This window comes from Dendropsophus ebraccatus, chromosome 7 (assembly GCF_027789765.1).
Source record: "Dendropsophus ebraccatus isolate aDenEbr1 chromosome 7, aDenEbr1.pat, whole genome shotgun sequence".
Classification (NCBI taxonomy): domain Eukaryota; kingdom Metazoa; phylum Chordata; class Amphibia; order Anura; family Hylidae; genus Dendropsophus; species Dendropsophus ebraccatus.
Window position 1 is genome coordinate 24,739,602 of NC_091460.1, and position 22,824 is coordinate 24,762,425.

General features: G+C 40.0%; 2 protein-coding genes across 2 annotated transcripts; both read right to left on the bottom strand.

The window, feature by feature from the left end:
* Positions 1-1,876: 1,876 nt before the first annotated feature.
* LOC138796521 (vomeronasal type-2 receptor 26-like) lies at positions 1,877-18,412 on the bottom strand. The gene is made up of 6 exons (XM_069976126.1): positions 18,301-18,412; positions 15,817-15,901; positions 14,349-14,640; positions 10,664-11,324; positions 10,012-10,203; positions 1,877-2,784 (listed from the first exon to the last, which is right to left on the bottom strand). The coding sequence occupies exons 1-6, from the start codon at positions 18,410-18,412 to the stop codon at positions 1,877-1,879; spliced, it is 2,250 nt and encodes a 749-aa protein (XP_069832227.1).
* Positions 18,413-20,153: 1,741 nt separating this feature from the next.
* LOC138796522 (vomeronasal type-2 receptor 26-like) lies at positions 20,154-22,312 on the bottom strand. Its single transcript, XM_069976128.1, has 2 exons — positions 22,261-22,312; positions 20,154-21,061 (listed from the first exon to the last, which is right to left on the bottom strand). The coding sequence occupies exons 1-2, from the start codon at positions 22,310-22,312 to the stop codon at positions 20,154-20,156; spliced, it is 960 nt and encodes a 319-aa protein (XP_069832229.1).
* Positions 22,313-22,824: the final 512 nt, after the last annotated feature.

The window sequence follows — 22,824 nt, forward strand, 5'->3', positions numbered from 1 at the left end:
AATACAAATCTTAATATTACGCCACTATCACAGCCTCGTAACAATACACTCCAAACACAACATAACCTCTCTTTAAAAAGGAAAAAATACAAGGATAACCAAAGATGGCATAGGCAAGGGGGAAATCACACATCACCAACTGCTAACCAACATTGTGTGTGATGTGGTTAGACACAATCTGTTTAAATTTTGAAACCTGTCTGGCACTTTCATATGCCCTTTATTGCACATGAAAGTATAACGTATGGTGGCAGGCGATACATAACAGAGTATTTTTTTTAAACCTTGCAATAACCTCTCCCATGACAATTTTTGTCTAACAGGAATTCAACTAAGCCAACACTGGCACATAGAATAGGTTTATAAAGATTTATGTACTTATGTATTTTTTTTCATATGTAGCGCAGAGCGCAATAAGGTGTCCTGCGACTTTTTGAATGTAATATGAAATAGGCCAATACAGGTGTATTCAGGAGAATAATAAACTGCCTGCCTGAGTGTCTAGGTAGCTGATGTGCTGATAATTAGTGATGAGCGAATACTGTTCGATGGAATAGATATTCGATCGAATAGTAAGGTTTTCGATCTATCGAATATTATCGAATAGTTTGCCGAATATTCGATAAATATTCGATAAGCATTCAAATCCCCCAGCTTCCGTTTTGAGTGGTCGAATAGATGTTTTTCAATAATCGAATACTTGTTCCCATAGACTTTAATGGGATCGAATATTCGATCGAATATTCGGGAGATATATTTATACGAATATCGAATATTCGAATATTTCACTATTCACTCTTCACTACTGATAATCTATGAACTGTATGGACAGAACTCTATGCTGTGCTGTGTAGTAGCCCTATCAAGGGCTTTTGAGGTCTTGCCCGCCTAAAATCTGTGAAAATCCTCACTGTCCCTACTCCAAGATATATCCCTCAACTTATCCTACAACAATTAGATTGTAAGAGCAAATAGGTCCAATGAAGCCTTATTTTCAGAATAAACAGCAGCTGCCTGTCTGTTTGTGAGAATAAGCAGCTGATGTGTTGGTAGCCGGCCTATTCACTGTATTTTAAGAGCTATATGCTGTGCTGTGTATTATAGTAGCTATAAGAATAGCTTTTGCGATCTTGCCTGCCTACAATCAGCTAAAATCCTCACTGTCCCTACTCCAGGATCTCTCCCTCACTAGATTCAAGATGGCATCTGATGAGTAAGCAAGCCAATGTGTGTAGACGCTATTCTCGCGATGCCTGCGTGTTACTAGGGCCTTTCACACACCCCCTGCATAGTTATTGGCTAAAAGAAAGAGCCAAGCATGGTAGGAGGAGAAACAAAGTTTTACTGCATTTTTACTTAATCGAAAACAAATACATTCAATAGTGTAATATACAGTTTTTTATTTCATTTTATTTGAATGGATCAAAACCCGACACACCCGATGCTATTACCCAATAAAAAGGCACTAAAATGTAATTTTCTTTTTATTATTATTTACTTACGTAAAGGTTACCTATTACACAATTAACTTTATTTTTGCTGCTTCTCATATGTATCTAAGGTCTTAAAGATCTATTTTAATGGTTTGTTACTAGTGATGAGCGAATACTGTTCGATCGAATAGATATTCGATCGAATAGTAAGGTATTCGATCTTTAGAATATTATCGAATAGTTCACCGAATATTCAAAAAATATTCGATAAGCGTTCAAATATCACAGCTTCCGTTTTTTAGCTCCAAGTGGTCGAATAGATGTTTTTCAATAATCGAATACTTTTTTCCCATTGACTTTAATGGGATTGAATATTCAATTGAATATTCGGGAGATATTCATACGAATATCGAATATTCGAATATTTCACGATTCGCTCATCACTATTTGTTACATATTTGTCTGGATAAACTAATTTTTATATTTAACTCTGGTCTCAGCAGTATTATATAACATTTCGGGAAGAATATGCAGCCTAAAATACCAAGACTTGAAGATATTATAGCAAATATTTCTACAAGAACTGTATTCTTCCCAGTAACACTCATATAGGCCGGGATAAAAGCCACCCAGACACTGCACACAACCAGCATGCTGAATGTGATGTTTTTAGCTTCATTAAAACTATCTGGTAAATTTCTGGCCAAGAAAGCAACAATGAAACTAACAGCAGCGAGTAGTCCCATATAGCCCAGGAGTATGGAGAAGGCCAGCATTGACCCTTCATTACACTGGAATATGATCTTGTCTTGATATAACTGAGTGTTCTGTTCTGGGAATGGAGGAGATGTAGATACCCAGATGATACTGAGTAACACTTGAAGAAATGAACAGAAGAAGACAACACAGTTTGTAATTTTTACACCAATAAATTTCCTCCAGGAGCTTCCAGGTTTGGTGGCTTTGAAGGCCATGTAGACCATGATGGTTTTAGCCAGAATAGAAGAGATGGCTACTGAGAAGATGATCCCAAATGAAGTCTGGCGGAGCATACAGGTGATATGTGTAGGGCGACCCAGGAACAAGAATACACAGAGGAAACTCAACATGATGGAGACCAGTAGGATGAAGCTCAGGGTTTGGTTATTGGCTCTGACCACTGGAGTGTCTCGGAATAGAATGAAGATGCCCAAGATTATAGATGTTTTGGCAAAACAAAGGGCAGAAATTATTGAGACTATAAGTACTGTGAGGTCATTTTTAAAAGACAGAACATCAATAAGCTTTAGCACACACTGGTTTATGTCATTCGGCCACTGATTGTCTGGACACCGTTGACACATTATGCTGCCTGCAAAAAGGAAAGTGTGTGAAGATATAATATGATATAATATGCCTTAAAGTAAAAATGAAAAAAAAAAAAAAAAAAATTGTAAGCAATTTTTAAATCACATTAAATATTAACCTCTTCGGTACCAGGCTAATTTTTGGTTTATTTTTTCCTCCTTGTTTTTAAAACGCCATAACACTTTTCTCACCTACAGATTCACATGAGCCTTTGTTTTTTGTGCCACTAAATTTATTTTGAGATGACAGACATACTTTTTAGATAAAATACGCTGCAAAATCTGAAAAAAAAAAATATTTGCGCTGTTAAATTAAAGAGAAAACTGAATTTTGTTATTCGCCCTATGGTAAAACTGACATGTTATCTACTGTATGTACTAAGTCTGTACAATTACAACGATATGCAACTTGTTAACTTTTATTTTATTTGATCAGTTTTAAAAATGTAAAGCCTTTTTTTTTTAAATCACAACGTTCTTTAACCCCTTAAGGTCAAAGCCAATTTTCGTTTTTGCCCTTTTGCTTTTTCCATTTTATGTTTAAAGTCCATAGCGCTTGCATTTTTTCATCGAGAGACTTATATGAGCGCTTATTTTTTGCAAAACCAATTGTACTTTGCAATGACCGGCATTATTTTTCCATAACATATGCTGCGAAACCGGAAAAAAATCATTTGCGCTGTCAAATTGAAAACAAAAACGAATTTGTTTTGATTTCGGGGAGTTTTGCATTTACGCCGTTCGCCCTATGGTAAAACTGACTTGTTATGCATATTCCTCAAGTCGTTACGATTACAACGATATATAACATGTATAACTTATATTGTATCTGATGGCTTTTAAAAAAAATCAAAACATTGTTAACAAATAAATGTTCCTTAAAATCGCTCCATTCCCAGGCTTATAGCGCTTTTATCCTTTGGTCTATGGGGCTGTGTCAGGTGTCATTTTTTGCGCCATGATGTGATCTTTCTATCAGTACCTTGATTGCGCATATACGACTTTTTGATCACTTTTTATTACATTTTTTCTGGATTTGATGCGACCAAAAATGCGCAATTTTGCACTTTGGAATTTTTTTGCGCTGACGCCGTTTACCGTGCGCGATCAGGAGTGAGATTAATTAATATTTCGGGCGATTACGTGTGCGGCGATACTAAATATGTTTATTTATTTGTTTATTTATTAATTTATATTTATAAAATGGGAAAAGGGGGGTGATTTGGAGTTTTATTAGGGGAGTCGATTTTTTATTAATAAAAACACTTTTTTCCTTTTTTTTTTACATGGACTAGAAGCCCCCCTGGGGGGCTTGTATATACATAGCACTGATCTCTCATAGAGATCAATGCTGTGTATATACACAGCAAAGATCGATTAGATTGGTCATAGATTGCTATGGCCTGCTGCAGGCCATAGCAATCTATTGCCGAGCCGGGATCAGCGTTATTCCGACGCTGAGGCCCGGCACGGGCAGAAGAACGGATCTCCCGGAGATCCGACCCACTAGACACCAGGGATAGTGTGCATAAAGCACTTCAATGCAGCTGTCAGGTTTGACAGCTGCATTGAAGTGCTTAATTAGCCGGCGCGGCAACGGGACCCGCGCCGGCTAACAGAGGCACGGCCCGGCTGCACGTGTCAGCCGGGATCAGCGCCGTTCAGAGCGGGGTCCCGGCGGGACCCCGCTCTGAACACACACCCCGGCACCATGACGTATCAGATACGTCATGGGTCGCTAAGGGGTTAAAATTGCTCTATTACCATCCTTACAATGCTTTTTTCCTTTGGTATATATGTGACTTTCTGATCTTTTTATTGCAATTTTTCTTGATTTGATGTGACTAAAAATCAGCAATTTTGCGCTTATGCTGTTTAGTTTCATTGCAGAGGTTTTATATTGCGGAGATTGCAGAAACAGGATCAGCGCCATTGTAATGCTAAAGCCTGGAAGGATCTCCCTTCCGCGATGGTATGACACGGGGGGGTGGGGGGGCAGTTGTAGGGGCAGCTCGACCCTGCTTAAGTATGTGATCATTGGGCAGCCCTATGGAGTCTTAAAAAACATGGATACAACAGTGAGCTATGTTCACACACCGTTAAGTAGACAACTGTCTCTATTGGATGGCCATCATTTAACAGCGAACAACAGCCCTTATTTTAAAAAAACTAAACATCTGTTATTGATATTATAAAAGTGTGCATTGTTTTAAAATAAAAGACATTATTTGTTGGTGTTCGTCCAGTAAAAACAACTGCCATTTTGACAGTGTGAACATAGCCACAGGCTATGTATCCATGTTTTCTCAGACTACCTATTATGATGGCATCCAACTTCTTCAGCCACTCATTTTCAAATGCTGAACGATCTGACTCGAGCATGCACCCTAGGGCCACATTCACCCTATGTATATTTTCAATAAATAATGGCCATTGTTGCAGATTGCAACACCAGCCGCTATTTATTGATATTATATGATATTATATGAAATAATGTTAGTTTCAATAGAACAACGGCCGTAGTGTATACACTCAGTATACAGTATGGCCGTTGTTCTATGTGGCTGTGCAAAAAAAAAAAACATGTCTATTTTGTGCAGCCCCTGTTCAGTGAATAGTGGCCGCACAACATACCCTGTGCACGCAATGTAAAATATGGCACTGTACATTGTGTGCTTTAGTTATTTGGAGAGCGGGCACGACCGAATGTGGCCACATTCCATCTAACATGAAGTGTTGTTCACCCGGCCGATGCTGCAGGTGAACATCTCAGACAGCTGCCGCTGTTCAAACATGATGTGAACTTGGCCTGAAATTAATTCCAACATTCAAAACACAATCTAACCAATGTTTGTTAGCATGGGGTAGGTATGGTATCAAAATCTGTGGCAACATTTTTGGACAAAGCCCTGACTTGTGCAAAAATTGAAATATTTTACAGGTCTGTGCAAAACTTGCCAAGTAGCCAAAAAGTGTATAATAACATGCCTCTCTTCTGACATAGTATTGCTGGAAGGGAGGCAAGGTTTCATCCTTTACATTAGTACCCAGGTATAGATTAGAAGAAAATCTGAGTATATGGGATTTATCAAAATACATGAACCTCTTGGTAAAGCTAGCTGAGTAAACAAGGGGGAATTTTCAGATGAAAGCAACATTTGAATCATCACCCTTGAATCTCCCCCAACATGTTTGTTACATAGTTAGGCTATGTTCACACCACGGTGGAACAATGCCTTACTTTCAATGGGATCCCGGCCAGAGCGTATACACATCGTACACGCTCCGTCCGGGATCCCACGCGGGGCCGCAAATAACTGACCTGTCAGTTCACACAGTGAAGCAAGCGGCTCAGGCCGCTTGCTTCACTGTGCGCTATGGGAAGCTCTGATGCGGGCGCACGCTGATGCGCCCGCATCAGAGCTCTGCCGCCAGAAAGATTATCCGGCCGGGGTCACGGAACGGCCGGTCTCTTATGTAATGTGAACATAGCCTTAAACAGGATTAGGAAAAAGACACTGCTACTTTCTTGAAAGGCAGCGCCACCCCTGTCTTCAGGTTGTGTGTGGTATAACAATTCAGCTCCATTCACAGATTTGGGCTATGTTCACACTACGTATATGTCCGGCCGCATATTTTTCACATATACGTGTAAAACTCCGGCCTGGATTTACACAAGTTGCGGCCGGCTACGTACGGTGCACGAACTTACGCCCGTAAGCTACGTACGCTTCCAAAACAGCGTACGTAGTGATCTGACAGTGGTCTTTTACTTGGATATATTCACCTAGCCCCGGACACCCCATGGAAACCTTTTGGATCGGCACAAAAAGGTGTTAAAATGAAGAAATCACCACTACGTACGAGACCACATGTTACGCTACGGGCGTAAGTTACAGCATTTCCGTCCCGAAACAATGGTCTGGTTCATTTTCTACGGCGCCGCATACGATCCGGGCGTAAGTTCGTACGTAGTGTGAACTGTGCGGCTGTAGATCGTATACTTTCCATTGTACGCAAACTACGTTAATCTCCAGCCGCTTATTCACGCGCTACGGCCGGAAACTTAAGTCGTGTGAACGTAGCCCCCAGCTGCAAAACCCCTCACCACAGTGTGACATTCCACAGTGAGGAGTGATTCCAGTGCTCTAACGCCATTCAGATTTCGCTGACGCTTGCATCAAATCTTTTCTGTCTGTGGAGATTTTAAAGGATAGAAATCAGTGTCTTCAATGCATCCTTATGAGAGTGCTTCCAGCCTCTATAGGTGTGGGGCAGCAAGAGAAAAGGTCACTTGGGTGCCAGCAGGATTTGAAAGGCGTTGGATCATCGAAATGAATGGAAAACCGATCATCTTGGTTGAGTATACAGGTAAGCATACAGCCAGGGAGCCAATTAAAAAGAAAAAAGAGGGAGTGCTTCTTTAAGAAAAGACAATGTCACCTGGCCTAGTAGATATTTCTCCTCTTGAACACTTGACACAGTCATAGCAGCACTTATGGATTCCTCTCTTCACGACTCTTCTAGAACCTGGAGGACAATCCTCAGAACATTTAGAGATTGGAAACTAGAAAAATAATGAAAAATACTACAATAAGAGAAGGTATAGAAAAAATAGAGCATCACAAATTGCCTTACTGGGAGGTCCCATGACTTAGAATTGTACAATAATGGTGTCCTTACCTTCAACAACACTAACCCAGCTATGACTCATAACCAGAAATCAGAGAAACCTCTAACCCAAGTCATGTAATCCATTAGATGTGGAAGTCAATGTGATTGTGGTATCTAAGGAGCTTCTCAAAGGCTAAAGGCCTCTCACATGTTGCACATGTTAGCTGTGTGGAGCATCACTGGGCGTCCAATCAGCTGCAGGCCCCTCTGTGATGTTAGCAGTTCTCCCGCACCCTCTATGTAAGGTGGAGGTAACGGAGGCGGCCAGTTGGCTGTGTGTTGAGGCGAGAGCAGGATGGCAGCAAGCAGTTACAGCAGAGCATGGAGAGACTAACAGAGCCATATAGGGACAGAGAGGAGAGGATAGGAGGGATGATTGTGGGTGGTTGTTTGTTGAAGCTGTGAACCAAGTGTTCAGTTCACCAAGTAAACGGGTGCCTATAGGAATTCACAGGGACCAGTGAAGACACAGTCCATATTATTCACTCACTGGGCACTGTAAACTCTTGTAAACTCCTATTGAGTTATACCAAGTAACTGGGATCAGGGAATGGAGTGTGCGCCTTACATAATCAGTGCTCGCACTCCACTCCTAGTGTGTTCTAAAAATTTGTTTTCATTGGTGAAGTAAGCATGCACCTTAACTAATCAGTGGTTGCACTCCATTCTTACTGTGTTCTGAAAACTCATTTTCATTACTACGTAGTAGGAGTGGAGTGTCTCCACTAATTATGTAAGGCGCACGCTCACTTCACTAAGCATGAGGTGCATGCTCACTTCACTAATGAAAATAATTTTTTAAAACAAAGTAGGAGTGGAGTGAGACCACTGATTATGTAAGGCACATGCTCAGTTCAATAATGAAAAAAATTTTTATAACACAGTAGAATTGAAGTGCGACCACTGATTATGTCAGGCGGATGCTCACTTCACTAATGAAAATAATTTTTTAGAACCCAATAGGCCAATAGGTTTGTTCACATATAGTATTTTCGTCCCTCTTTTGATCAGTCATTTGCACAGTTTCTGTGTTTTCAGCCCACTCGAGTTTTTGGTTGAAAAAAGACTGACCATAAGACTGACAGAACTACTATTTGTAAACATAGTCATAATGGGTGCGGGGGAAGGGGGGGGGGGTGATTTATGAAGACTGACCCCGTCCCCTTTCCCCCAGCCAAATTCACTAAGACTCTGTGTCCAGCATACCAAATCTGCATCTGCTTCCAGCTGGTGTAGATATAGATCAAGATTTATGCCTGCAAGCCTAAATACCCTGTGAGCAGAGGACACGGCAGGTGTACACAAGGGAGAAGGGGTGAACCTGCGCCTTCTCCTTGGCCTTTGTAAATGTCCCCCATTGTGTTTCTACAGATTTCACTTAATGATGTGATCAGGGCAACTCAGCTAAATACTTAGACACACACACACAAAAAGAGAAAAATCACACATTTGTTCATTATTCTCTCCTAATATAAAATAAAAATGTTAACTTGTATGAACTCAAAAATGGTGCCGTAAGACATTACTTTTAAGAGACCTCATTTGGTGCTAAGAAAAATAAGTAAGAAAAGTTATAGCTCTTGCTATGTTAACACAAAGTAAAATATTGTAAAAATATGGCCATCCTTTTTGAAGGAAAGCAATGTGTGAACAGGTGAAAATAACTGTCCGCTTTTCAGAAAATTAGGTAAATAATAAGCCTTATCACTTCTTAAATGGGTGTAATCAAGTAAGACCATTATTCTATAAGATGTGTGCACTGCCGGGCAAATTCCCATTAACTATAATAGAGTGCATTATGATATTATGGTGGTAATTACAGTCACCCTTTGGTAATATTTTACTGTGTTTAAATAATAACTTTAGAATGTTTGACTAAAAAAGGATGAGGCTATGTTCACACTTGATTTAACAGTGTCCATTGCATAGCAATGGACGCTGTTAAACTGCTGGTCGCTGAGCTGCATTTAGGACGTTTCTGCAGCCGTTACCTCTATATTGGCTGCAGGAACATCCTTTTTTTTACTATTGATTTGCAGGCACCACCAGGTGTGCCTGCAAATCAATTAGCTATTCACTTCAATGTAATGTGTGCCCGCCGCCGCACATTACATTGTTTGAACAGCTATTATTTCTGGACACTGTTCATTGAACAGCGTCCTGAAATAATAGGCAGGTACATTATTTTAAAGAACGGGCGGTAACATAACACTGTGTGGGCACAGCGGGTGGCATGGCATTAACTTCAATTGAATGCCACCCCTGCAGTAAAGAACAGATGCTGAATCAGTGTCCGTTTTTTACTGAAAAATTATGTTGTGTAAACATAGCCTAAGGCTATTTTCACACAATATAAAAGAAAGTGCAAACAACGGCCATTATTAACTTTCATGTTCATTAATGATGGTTGTTGTTTGCGACTGCGGATGTTATTTGCACTTATTTTTACATTGTGGCAACAAAGCCTAAAAATGTTTGGCTGAAGGGTAAAGTTTCCTTAATTACTATAAGGTTAAGGATTATGTATTTTTAAGTGAAAATTATGACACAGACCTTACCATTCTTCCACAATTTGGGTGGTTGTTGGATAACCAGCCGTTCTTCATCTTTCGATGATTCATTGAACTCCCCAAATTTTGTTAAGACATATGTATCAGAATTTGGAATATTAAGAGAAGCAAAGGTGCTTATGATATAGTTAGTGGTCATTTCTCCTTTCTCATTGAAGTAGACAAATTCTCCCAATGGATCTTGGAAGTAAATTTTTCTTAAAAAGTACTACAAAAAGTTATAAAATGGCATGTTTTTTTTTTCTCACAATATTATTTAGTTACAGCTTAGAACTTCTCCAAGTTTTTACCTATTTTCATTTTTATACTATTCTAGAAAGTGGTGGGGGAAGCATGGATGGCCATACTCTATATTGTTGTACACAGTCTACCCCTAATTCAAAATTCTCAAATCTAAGTTGTCCCTAGTCTTAAAGGAATCCACCAGTGTCCTAAAAAATAATTTATTATTATTATTATTATTATTTTACCTTCACCATGTGTTTAGAGTTTTTCATGCTTCCCTCACGATTTCTAAGCATACATATTTGCATTTCATGGACAGCATGGGCCATAGCATAGACAGATTTATAAACTAAATAAGATGTTTCAAACGATTTTGTATAGTATGTATTATAGCCAACTCTTGCTAATTTTATACTTTTGCTGCAGTTGTAAAGCTTGAATTTAAGAGACCCTTCATATATCGTGTTCAGAATGGGATTGGAAGTTGAGCAGTTCAAAAACAGTGCAAGTACATGTTCCAGTAACAAGTCATTGGGACGATTTGCGGGACTCACGGCTTCTAGGAACGTCCTCATATGTGGTATCTCTTTAGTGGGTGGAGAAAATACCAGACTCCCATGGAGAGTTTTTTTAAATATGGAAGATAACAGAACATGAAAATTTGGCCCTGCAGGGACTATAATTGTCTTCTCATGGCCGCTGCTGGTTTTTAACTCAATATAAGACATTGTAAGAAATGAAATGGTGCCACAAAGCACAATGATCTTCGAGGTTGATCTACTAAATATTATTTTATCCATCTCGGAAATATTTGGTTTCTTCTCTGCTTCCTCAGATCTCATATTAATAATGAACTCAATGCAGATATCATGATTTTTTGTTATTGTCTTTAATTCTTGAATTTGTCTATGTCCCCCATCATCATCAGAGGCGATAACTCCGAACCATGTCCAACCAAAATATATCAGAAGCTTCACAATCGCCAGATACTGGGTTCTGTCATCGGGAAGTGTTTGGAAAAAATATGGATGTATTTTCTTATTTGTCAAAATAATATCTGTAGCACCATAGCTGATCTAAAAAATAGAATAGAATAAACCTCCATTTTTTTTTTCTCAGCCAATGTAATAGTGAGTCAAATAAGAAATATTGTGTGGATAGGTGAGATGTTTTAGGGGTTGACTCGTTAACCCCTTCAAGACAGAGCCCTTTGATGCACAAAAGTCCGGGTCAAATGAATGCAATGTTCCTCACTAAGAGCCATAGCGCTTTTATTTTTCTACCTACAGGGCTGGTTGGGGTGTGATTTTTTGCGCAATAATCTCTAGTTTTTATTAATATCATATTGGTGTAGCAGAAAAATTTTGATTGCTCTTTATGAATTTTTTTGTGATATATAATTTAATAAAATCAGCAATCCTGGTGCGTTTTTTTTTTTTTTTTTTTTGCGTTTACGCCGTTCACCGCGCGGGAACAATAATGGTATATTTTAATAGATCGGATTTTAATTTTTTATAATGGGCAAGGGGATATTTTAAGCTTTTATTGGGAGGTTTTTTTTTAAATACTTTTAAAAACTTTTTTTTTTTTTTTAGACAGTAAAACATGCAATCATTAGATTGCATATACTGCTCTATGCTATGCCATAGCATAGCATAGATTAGTGTTATCAGCGATTTATGTATACAGCCTGCCTTAGAGAAGGCTCTACACATAGATTGCCGATCCGACAGGATGGAGGTAAGGAGCTTACTCCCGCCTGTCAGCACATGCGATTGGGTCCTGATCACTCAGTAATAGATGCTTGATCTGTCACTGAGCACCTTATATGCCGCGATCGCTGTAGGGATCACAGCTGACTCCCATTGTCTCCAAGCCCTGGAGACTGTTGAGAGCGGGATCGCTTTCTCTGCAGCGCTCCCGCGCTCATTAATAACCCTGTCAGTGTCAGGAACGTAAATATACATTCCAACAGGCACGGGGTACGTATATATACATGTTACTGACGCGAAGGGGCTAATGAAGAAGAAAAACTTAGAAGGTTCTTTATCCAAACTGATTATTAATCTATCTATACTGATTTTTGTGCGAACTACTCTTGAGCCCCGTATGTCTGATGGGCAAGCAGTGGACATGGTAAGGTGGGGAGGAGGCGTAGTTTCCTCCCACACCTAAATTATCATGGTTAATGGCTGCAAACAGGTGTAATAGGATGGTCATTAACCCTTTAGGGACAAACTTGCATTTTTACTTTTTGTTTTCCTCTTTTCCTTCTAAGAGACCTAATTTTTCCATTTACAGGGCCAAGAAAGGGCATGATTTAGTCAAAAACACAAGGACGCCTTAACGTGGCGACATGGTACGCTCTGTTTGATCAAATAGTTTGTTAAGATCCTCACTTTTTAATATCTACAGAGCAGGTGTTTACCGTGTGTACGCTGGGAAGAGTATATTCGGAGAGCCCCTGCACCTGTTGGTTGCTGTTGCACCTTCTGTTTTTTTTGTCTGTACAAGCAGCTTGCAACCTGTAGTGTGGACTGTGCAGAGTCATAGATATGCTGCCAATTTTTCCTTTTTTTTCTGTCAAATGCTGCAGAAGTCGGTCACAAATAATGAGCATGTTCAATATTTAGCAGTCGTAATTTATTGCACTGCCATCCAATTTCACACTGACTCCGAAGGGGCACATTAATATATTAAAAATATGGCCACATTTTAACTTCAAAATGATGGCCAGATTTTCCTTTTAATTTGCAGTGTATGGCATAGTCACGGGGGGATTCTTACATCTGCCACTGTCTGGGGTCTGTGCCGTAATGGCACTGATCCCAGCTCAGCACTCGATTGCTTTCAGCTGCAGCAGCCGAAAACAGTCCAGTGCCTATCTTATCGATCTATGCAGTGTAACTATACTGCAAAGATCTCAGTGAGAGATCAGTGTGCATACACTAGAAGTTCCCCAGGGGGGGAATAACCCTAACCCCAGGGAGAATAACCCTAACCCCAGAGGGGATTCTAGCACAAGTGTAAAAAAAAAAAATGTTATTATTAATAAAAGAATCCCCTCTCCTAATTAAAGTTTGAATTACCCCCCCCTTTCCCATAATAAAAATAAAAATTAATAAATAAATATGTTTGGTATAGCTGCGTGCATAATTGCTGAATGTGTAATTGCCCAAACTTTTAATTTATTACATTCCTGATCTCGCACGGTAAACGGTGTAATCGCAAAAAAATCCCAAAGGGCAAAATTGTGCATTTTTGCTCACATCAAATCCAGAAAAATTGTAATAAAAAGCGATCAAAAAGTCGTATATACACAATCAAGGTACCGATAGAAAGAACACATCATGGCACAAAAAATGACACCTCATACAGCCCCATAGACCAAAGGATAAAAACGCTGGGAATGGAGCGATTTTAAGGAACATATTTGTTAACAATGGTTTGAATTTTTTACAAGCCATCACTTAAAATAAAAGTTTTACATGTTATATATTGTTGTAATCGTAACAACTTGAGGAACATATATAACAAATCAGTTTTATCCCAGGGCGAATGGCGTAAAAACAATACACCCAAACACACATTGTTTTTTTTTTTCTGGTTATGCAGTGTACTTTATGAAAAATTCAGCCTGTCATTGCAAAGTACAATTATTGGTGCAAAAAATAAGGGCTCATGTGGGTTCCTAGGTGAAAAATGCAAGTGCTATGGCCTTTTAAGCACAAGGAGGAAAAAAACGCAATTGCAAAAATGCAAATTGGCCCGATCCTCTAAGGGTTAATAGTAAAAATGGAGAAAGAACGGTGACAAAAGAAAAACTGTGTGTGAACAACTAACAAAAAATGTCCGCTGTTTGCAAAAGACGTCCGAAAATGATCATGTTCATTAATTTGACGTCCGTGGTAAAAACGTCCGTTATTCAATGCATTGTATGCATTGGACGTCTGTCTTCCCATTAACTTCGAAGCATTGCCATTGCAGTCAATGCAGTCAATGGACGTTTTTTAAAATATCAAAATCGGATGCCTTTTATCTATTTTTGATGTTGTGTGAACATAGCCTATAAAACACAACTTTTGCTTCACTATTCGTACCTGCGAGTAACAATACATACTTAGTATATTTGATATTTGTAAAGAAGTCTTCGAGGACTGATCCCCAATAACACCGACTAAGTTGTATTGATCAGTACAGGAATAATTAGGAATTACGTCCCCAGGACCAGATATAATCTGTAACACTTTCTCTATGGCCTTATTCACATTGTTACAGGAATCAGTCACATGGTATCCCAGAGTCACATTGGGAAGAATATCAGGATCCTTGTTAATCTCATCTATGGCAAATATCAGAGCTAGAACATATCTATAGTAAGAAGGTAAAGGCCTGTGTATATAAAACAGAAAATAAAAACTCGATGCATTAAAATATACATTTATTTTTATGACAATAAACCAACAATTTATAAAAACTTTCTATGTGCAAACTTAGAGTAGTCAGTCCTCGAATGCAACAAATTTTGCATCTGAAGTTAACCCACTTTGGCAAGTCTTTTTTGTTGCACTTATGGCCATGGTCTCCTTTTCCGAGGCTCATACCCCTCTTCAGACCTGACAGTGAAGTTTCTCTATGGTGTCTAAAATGCATAATGTGGAGAAAAGTCCTATGTGCCACTTTGTGGAAGGAATTCCGACACAGACGCTTTACTGTATGTAGGCCGTTGGTAGCTGGCCTGCTCAAACTAGCTTATAGACTATACTGGAATAGGGCCTTGGCATGAGTTGCTGCAACTGGTGTTCGACCTGCTGGTGGGTTCTGGTGTTTTGGAGGCTACTTTTCACGGTGGCCAGGAGTGGTAACACACACCTCCAGAAATACGGCAACTAAACCTTGATCAGAACTAAGGTGAGGTGCGAGGTGTAGGTGCAAGTGCGGCAACAGAGATGATAGAGTCCCACTTTAAACAACTTTCAAACTTTACTTGAAAATATCTAAAACAGTGTTCAGGTACTTAGTGCAATAAATAATCAGCAATTATTCTACAACAGGTAGGTGAGTTGATAGAATAAAACAGTAAGGTAACAGGTGTCAGGGACCGGACAGGAGGGCCCTTGCCTAATGTACCATGTACTCTGCCGGGATGTGGTGAAGCATCTTAAGGCTGCGTTCACACTACGTATATTTCAGTCAGTATATTTCAGTCAGTATTGCAACCAAAACCAGGAGTGGATTAAAAACACAGAAAGGATCTGTTCACACAATGTTGAAATTGAGCGGACGGCCGCCATATAACAGTAAATAACGGCCATTATTTCAATATAACAGCCGTTGTTCTAAAATAACAGCAAATATTTGCCATTAAATGGCAGCCATCTACTCGATTTCAACATTGTGTGAACAGATCCTTTCTGTGTTTTTAATCCACTCCTGGTTTTGGTTGCAATACTGACTGAAATATACTGACTGAAATATACTGACTGAAATATACGTAGTGTGAACGCAGCCTTAGAGTGTTTGGAGAAATCCTCATACTCACGTATGGATGAGTCTTAGTTATCTCACCTAACCTCTTTCTGCCCCTCAGTGTTAGGTTTCTGTCCTTCTGGGGTAGTACAAATCCCAGGTCCCTGCTCCTGGTGTAGCTGGCCTGTAGAACCGTTAAAACAAAGTTGAGTGGCTTGTCAGTAGAGAGTACTTGCTGGTACTTTGCTCTACAGCAGGTCCGGTTATCTGTCCCTTTTTTCTAAGGTCGGTGACTGCCCTGTTTTAGCTGTAGAATCCTCAGTGTAGGCAAGGGTGAAGACTTCCTTGTCTCCGGTTTCCCTAGGAGTCTTGTCTAGTGACCCATAGTGGTTGAGTAACTGGTAATAAGTAGCCAGGAACTAATTAACCAACTACAAAAGGAAGATGTTGTTATAAAGGAAGTGTGTGTGTAGCTAGACCGAAGTATTAGCTGCAGCTGTATTGTAAGAGTGTGACATCTAGAGGTTGGAGTAAGGAACAGCGGCCACCTGTCCTAACCTGTGACACTAGATACTGTACACTTTTACACCAAGGTGTAAGAAGAAAAAACACTACAGACACTACAATAGAAACTAAATTAGGTACAACAAGTCTAGTCTGTCTCAATCTGCATATATTGATTTATATTGATATTGTTTGGTTTGCATTTGTATGCTGTCTATACCCTGTTTAGTCTCTCATATATATATATATATATATATATATATATATATTATTTTTTTATATATATATTTTATTTTGGGAGTGTTTTCTGGTCCTATTGTTGTCAGATTCTTCTGTCAGTCTGTGTTGTCCTGTTATGTGTTTGATGTTAAAAAGATTATCCAGGATTAGAAACACATAGCTGCTTTCCTCCAGAAACAAAAGCTAAAGTTCCATTGAAGTAAATTGAGCCAAGTTATATTACCAAGCATAGCCTGATGTCAGATATGGTGCTGTTTCTGGAAGAAAGCAAGTATCCTAGAAAAACCTTTTAACATTTTACCTAGGTTTTCCTGCAACACAACTACTTCCTGTCAGACCACTAGTTCCATTGGTCATTGATATCTATGGTGAGTTGCTATAAGAAGAGGACTGTGGCAGAGACTGGGAGCTCATGGAACTGTCAGCAAAGGAGGAGGAGGCCAGGTAGGTGTAGTCTATTTTATTGCATCCTGGACCACCTGCCCAATTCAGAATAAACAGTTCAGCTTAGACAACCAAAACAGAAAAAGGGGGCAGAGTCTAATATTAATTGGGGGAAAATCAGAAATTTTACTTAAAGTGTCACTGTTGTTTAATTTTATTTTTTGCAGAAATCAATAGTCCAGGTGATTTAAAGAAACTTTGTAAATAAGCTTATTAGCCGAAAAATGCATTTATATCACGAAAAAGCAGTTTGAAGCTCTCCCATCACCCCCCAAGTCCCCACAAAGTTTCTTAAAATCGCCTGGACTATTGATTTCTGCAAAAAATGAAATGACAGTGACACTTTAAAGACTAATAGCCTTCATTAAATAGTATGGAACAAACTTCTAGCAAAAATGTAAAAATGTAGCAAAATTCTAAAAAATTCTAAATTCTAAAAATTCTAGCAAAAATGTAGTACAGGTCTCAGGTAACACAAACAGTATAACATGAGGGCAGACTGGATGGTCCTTCAATCTCCTATTTCTCTGCTTTATTGTAGTTTTACATAGAGTACTTACATAAGACAATAATTCTGTGACTCTATTGATCCAATGGTGGATTCACCTAAAAATACATAATGCACAGTGAATATTCCTCCGATAATGATATCTCCATTCTGGAACAAATCTGTATCAATTAAAGATTGTTTCTTCTCTCTAACACATTGAGGTTCGGCGCATAGACATTGTATCAGCAGCAGGACACTGCAAAACAATGCAGTCCTGGGAAGAAGAAATTGTCCGGACATTGCTGACTAATAGGTGTTTGCATTACCTCTTCAGTAAATGATCGGATATTGGCAGAGAGCAGCTCTGTATGGCAGCCTAGGTGATGAATCGTTTTATAGGCTGGTAGGTGAAATCAGCTAGCTTATATATTCTAAGAGCTGTCAGTGTAGAAACTAGTTTAGATATTATTTAGATATTCTAAGGAGAATTCTGTATATTTAACTTACAAGTCCTAGAATACAGAAAACTTTGTAAAGATTGAAGAATATTAATGTCATAATCTATGCTATGAGATCGGATATGTATATATACGTTCCTGCTGCACATGGCCCGTGCAGCAAGAGTGTATACATACGTTCCTGAAGTGAAGACCCTTTACTTCAGGAATGTATCTATACACTCCTGCTGCAAGGGCCTCTGCACTCTGCAGTGAAAGTGGACCCACACATAAAAGTGTGTCTGGGGCCATAGATAATGACAGGCAGCTGTGATCCAGCAGCTGCCTGTCATGAACCCTTAAATGCTGCGATCTATAGCAATCATGGCGTTTAAGGTAGCCAGTGACAGGATAAGCACCTGTCACTGACTGATCGCTTGTACCGATGGGCGGGGGTAAGTCACTTACCTCCATCCTGTGGGATTGGCCATCTGTGCATAGAGTCTGCTTTCAGGTAGGCTCTATGCAAAGATTGTCGATAACACTGATGAAGAGAGCAGCCTTTTGTGACAGCAGCCATAATATTGCCTTTAGCCAATACTTCTTACTCTGTCAGAGTGCCACATTTAACTGTAAGTGCTCATCATAAACACTTACAGTTAAAGTGGTGGGTGCAGCATCGGCCACAAGAGCAGGGGACCCTGGCACTTGACTAGGTTCCCTACGTGCTGATGCCAGCCCTGTCTCTGTTCTTTCATATAGTATAGGTCATCTCTTGCATATTATAGCCCCCCTCTGTGCAGCGCCCATGTAGTATAGGCCCCCTCTGTGCCACCACATCACTCTGTTCCCTAGAAACAACTAATCTCCTCCTAGCTCTCTAATCCCTAGCAGCTACCCTAAGGGCCCTATTCCACCGGACGATTATCGTTCACATAATCGTTAACGATTAACGATCTCAAACGACCGCTATTGTGAAAGACCTGAAAACGTTCACTCATTTACATGGAACGATAATCGTTACTTATGATCGTATTTGCGATTGTTTTTTCTTCGCTATTTCTTCGCTATTGCGTTCTTATGTCCTGCGAAAGACCGAACGATGTCTTATTCAATGTGAACGATTTGCGAACGAGCAACGATAAAAATAGGTCCAGCTCTTATAAAGCGATCAACGATTTCTCGTTCAGTCATTAATCATTAACTGCATTTCAACCGAACGATTATCGTTTAGATCCGAACGATTTAACGATAATCTGAACGATAATCGTCCGGTGGAATAGGGCCCTAAGAGCTTCCAATGGAGCCTGATACTTCCACACCAGAAGCTCCCTCAGCATAGCATTCACTCTAGCTGTATTGAAGGAGGCAAATAAAAAAGACCTTTTTCTATTTAATAAACAAGTTTAAGTGTATGTGTTTTTTTCTTATTTTTATGTGGCTTACTACTGGACACTATCTACTACTGGTATTGGCTTAGTACTGGACGACATGTGTTATCAGGTGGGGGCCTATAAAATGGCTAATGCAAACCCTCCGACTTATAACCCCAGTACCTACTGCCACAGAAGTAATGGAAAGAGCTGGTTACTATCTTCCATAACCAGCCATAGACAAATGAAGTAGTAACAATCTAAGATTATCAGAGTGAGAAGAGCCATTTATATTGGCCCTCCTAAGCCAAACAATGTCAGCCTGGTACCACCCAGGCACAGACCGTCCCTTTTATTGGCCCACACCAGCCCTTACTTAGCACTTTTCAGTACCGCTGAAACAAACAAACAAAAAAACACTTACATTCCCATTTTTTAAATCTTAAAGGGCCGACTGCGCAAAATAGACAGAAATTTTAATCCTTACCTGCGGACTCTGCCCAGAATCCTGCCTGCTATCTGTTTCAATGGAGTATCTTGCACGCCTCCAATCTCTGCACCTCTCCACTGGAAGAATTGACTTGTCACTTGAGAGGTGCGGAGGCGTACGAGGCATCCCATTGAAACAGATAGCAGGTGGAGTCTGCAGGCAATCAGAGTCTGTGGGCAGGGGTTCCACTCAGAATATGCGCCTGTGTTGTTTAGTGTGAATGGGCTCTAACAGTCGAAATATATATACATAAGTATATATGTTATAAACACATAAATTATTCTCAAAACATACCCTTCATGTACATTTTTTGAAGAAGCATAGAAGAACATAGATTGAGTATTACAAATAGGATTTATGTGAAAACCTGTAAAATTAGCTAGAAAGCCAATCACTATGACAAAAGAAATCAATGGAGAAAAAGATGTGTGCAGATGTTCACTTAAATGTCTATTGATTTATATTGCCTTTATTTGCCCTGATAATTTACTTTTTGTATTTAACTCCGGTCTCACCAGTATTATATAACATTTCGGGAAGAAAATGCAGCCTAAAATGCCAAGACTTGAAGATATTATAGCAAATATTTCTACAAGAACTGTATTCTTCCCAGTAACGCTCATATAGGCCGGGATAAAAGCCACCCAGACACTGCACACAACCAGCATGCTGAATGTTATGTTTTTAGCTTCATTAAAACTATCTGGTAAATTTCTGGCCAAGAAAGCAACAATGAAACTAACAGCAGCGAGTAGTCCCATATAGCCCAGGAGTATGGAGAAGGCCAGCATTGACCCTTCATTACACTGGAATATGATCTTGTCTTGATATAACTGAGTGTTCTGTTCTGGGAATGGAGGAGATGTAGATAACCAGATGATACTGAGTAACACTTGAAGAAATGAACAGAAGAAGACAACACAGTTTGTAACTTTCACACCAATAAATTTCCTCCAGGAGCTTCCAGGTTTGGTGGCTTTGAAGGCCATGTAGACCATGATGGTTTTAGCCAGAATAGAAGAGATGGCTACTGAGAAGATGATCCCAAATGAAGTCTGGCGGAGCATACAGGTGACATGTGTAGGGCGACCCAGGAACAAGAATACACAGAGGAAACTCAACATGATGGAGACCAGGAGGATAAAGCTCAGGGTTTGGTTATTGGCTCTGACCACTGGAGTGTCTCTGAAAACAATAAAAATGTTTAAAATGAAAAAAGTTTTAACAGAAAATGAGACAGATATGATTAAAACTATAAGGACTGTAGTGTCTTCTTCATAGGACAGAAATTCCACCCATTTTTTAACACACTGGTTCTTGTCATTTGGCCATTCATCTTCTGGACACCTTTGGCACTTTAGACTGTCTGCAAAACAATTGAAATGTAAATAATATGTTTTGTTACAAGATAAAACACAAGTTTTAAATAGTCACTGTCATTAAAAATTACTTTTGAAATGTCATTTGGCATGTCAAAAGTTGTTGATTGCAGTGGATCTCACTGCTAAGACCCACTGTGATGAGGAGATATAGCCAGGGTGAGAGCTTATGTTCAGTTACAGTACCATCTGCATCAGCACAAAAATCTGGCCTTGACCAAAGTTGTATTGATAAAGACCAGTGTTTTATGTTGGACCCAACTTTGGCTTGCTGCTAATTGCTGACTGTCACTGGGTTTCCCAGCATAGAAAGTTTGTAATGTGAGGCAAATTGTGAGGCAATGTGTTCCAAAACTTTCTGCTTCTGCTCAAGAAACCCTGCGGCAGCACAGATATTGCTGGTCCGAGAGAATTCCTGTAGGAACAAACATAACAGGAGAAAATCTATGAGGTTAACTACAACAGTAAGGTATGCGAGACATGATGAAAAAAACAACAACAACAACAACAACAATCAGACTACTGCAACAAGAAGGTTGAAGGTTAAAGCAACTCTGTACCCTAAATCCCCCCCCCCCAAACTCTTGTACCTTTGCATAACTGTGTTTAATCCAAGATCTGTTCTGGGGTCCATTAGACAGAACTTTTAAACTTGCAGCCCTGTGTCAAGTTGGCGTGGCCTAGAGTGTCTATGCCCTAGGCTTGCACCGTCTCTCTAATCTTCCTCCCTGCCCACTTCACCATTAGAAACATACAGCATTTTTCTTATTCATCACTTGTCTGAAAACTGCACAGGTCTCTTAACAGTCCAACACATGTGAAGTGTTCAGACAAGTGGTGATTAGGAGAAATGCTGCCTGAAACATTCCTAATGGTGAAGAGGGCGGAGAGAAGGGATGGAGATGTGGTGCAAGCCTAGGGCATGGGTTCTCTTGGCCATGCCAATTTGACACAATTAACACATGTGGAATTATACAGTATATTTAACAAAAAGTGTGAAACAATATACTAGGTTCTTCAAAGTAGCCACCATTTGCTTTGATTACTGCTTTGCACAGTCTTGGCATTCTCTTGATGAACTTCAAGAGGTAGTCACCTGAAATGGTCTTCCAGCAGTCTTGAAGGAGTTCCCAGAGATGCTTAACACTTGTTGGCCCTTTTGCCTCTACTCTGCGGTCCAGCTCACCCCAAACCATCTCAATTGGGTTCAGGTCTGGTGACTGTGGAGGCCAGGTCATCTGGTGTAGCACCCCACCACTCCCCCTCTTGGTTAAATAACCCTTACACAGCCTGGAGGTGTGTTTGGGGTCATTGTCCTGTTTAAAAATAAATGATGGTCCAACTAAACACAAACTGGATGGAATAGCATGCCGCTACAATCTACAATTTTCATAGTCAGGAAAATACACACCCTCTCTGAGAAGGTGTGTCCAAACTTTAGGTCTGTGCTGTATATTCCTCTCAGCTTGTCTTGCTCTGAGTAGTGCAGAGAGCTATATTAACCCCTTAACGACCGCGGGCGTATATTTACGCCCTGCGGTCGGCAAGGACGTTCAGAGCGGGGCCGCGCAGCGGCCGCGCTCTGAACCGCGGCGGTCCCGGGTGCCGCTTGTAGCCCGGGAGTGCAGGTATTAGCGGGCACAGTCCGATCGCCGTGCCCGCTAATACAGTAATCGGATGCAGCTGTCAAAGTTGACAGCTGCATCCCATTACCGGACGCAGCGTCATGCCTGGTGTCTAGTGGGGAGAT

Coding starts and splice junctions, on each gene's coding strand:
- LOC138796521 (XM_069976126.1), bottom strand. CDS start 18,412: ATGGCTGCTGTCACAAAAGGCTGCTCTCTTCATCAGTGTTATCGACAA. Junction 11,325..14,348: donor GTATGTATTGTTACTCGCAG/GTACGAATAGTG, acceptor TCTATTTTTTAG/ATCAGCTATGGTGCTACAGA. Junction 2,785..10,011: donor ACCCAAATTGTGGAAGAATG/GTAAGGTCTGTG, acceptor TCCTTTTTGCAG/GCAGCATAATGTGTCAACGG.
- LOC138796522 (XM_069976128.1), bottom strand. CDS start 22,312: ATGACCTGGCCTCCACAGTCACCAGACCTGAACCCAATTGAGATGGTT. Junction 21,062..22,260: donor CCCAATTGAGATGGTTTGGG/GTGAGCTGGACC, acceptor ATTGTTTTGCAG/ACAGTCTAAAGTGCCAAAGG.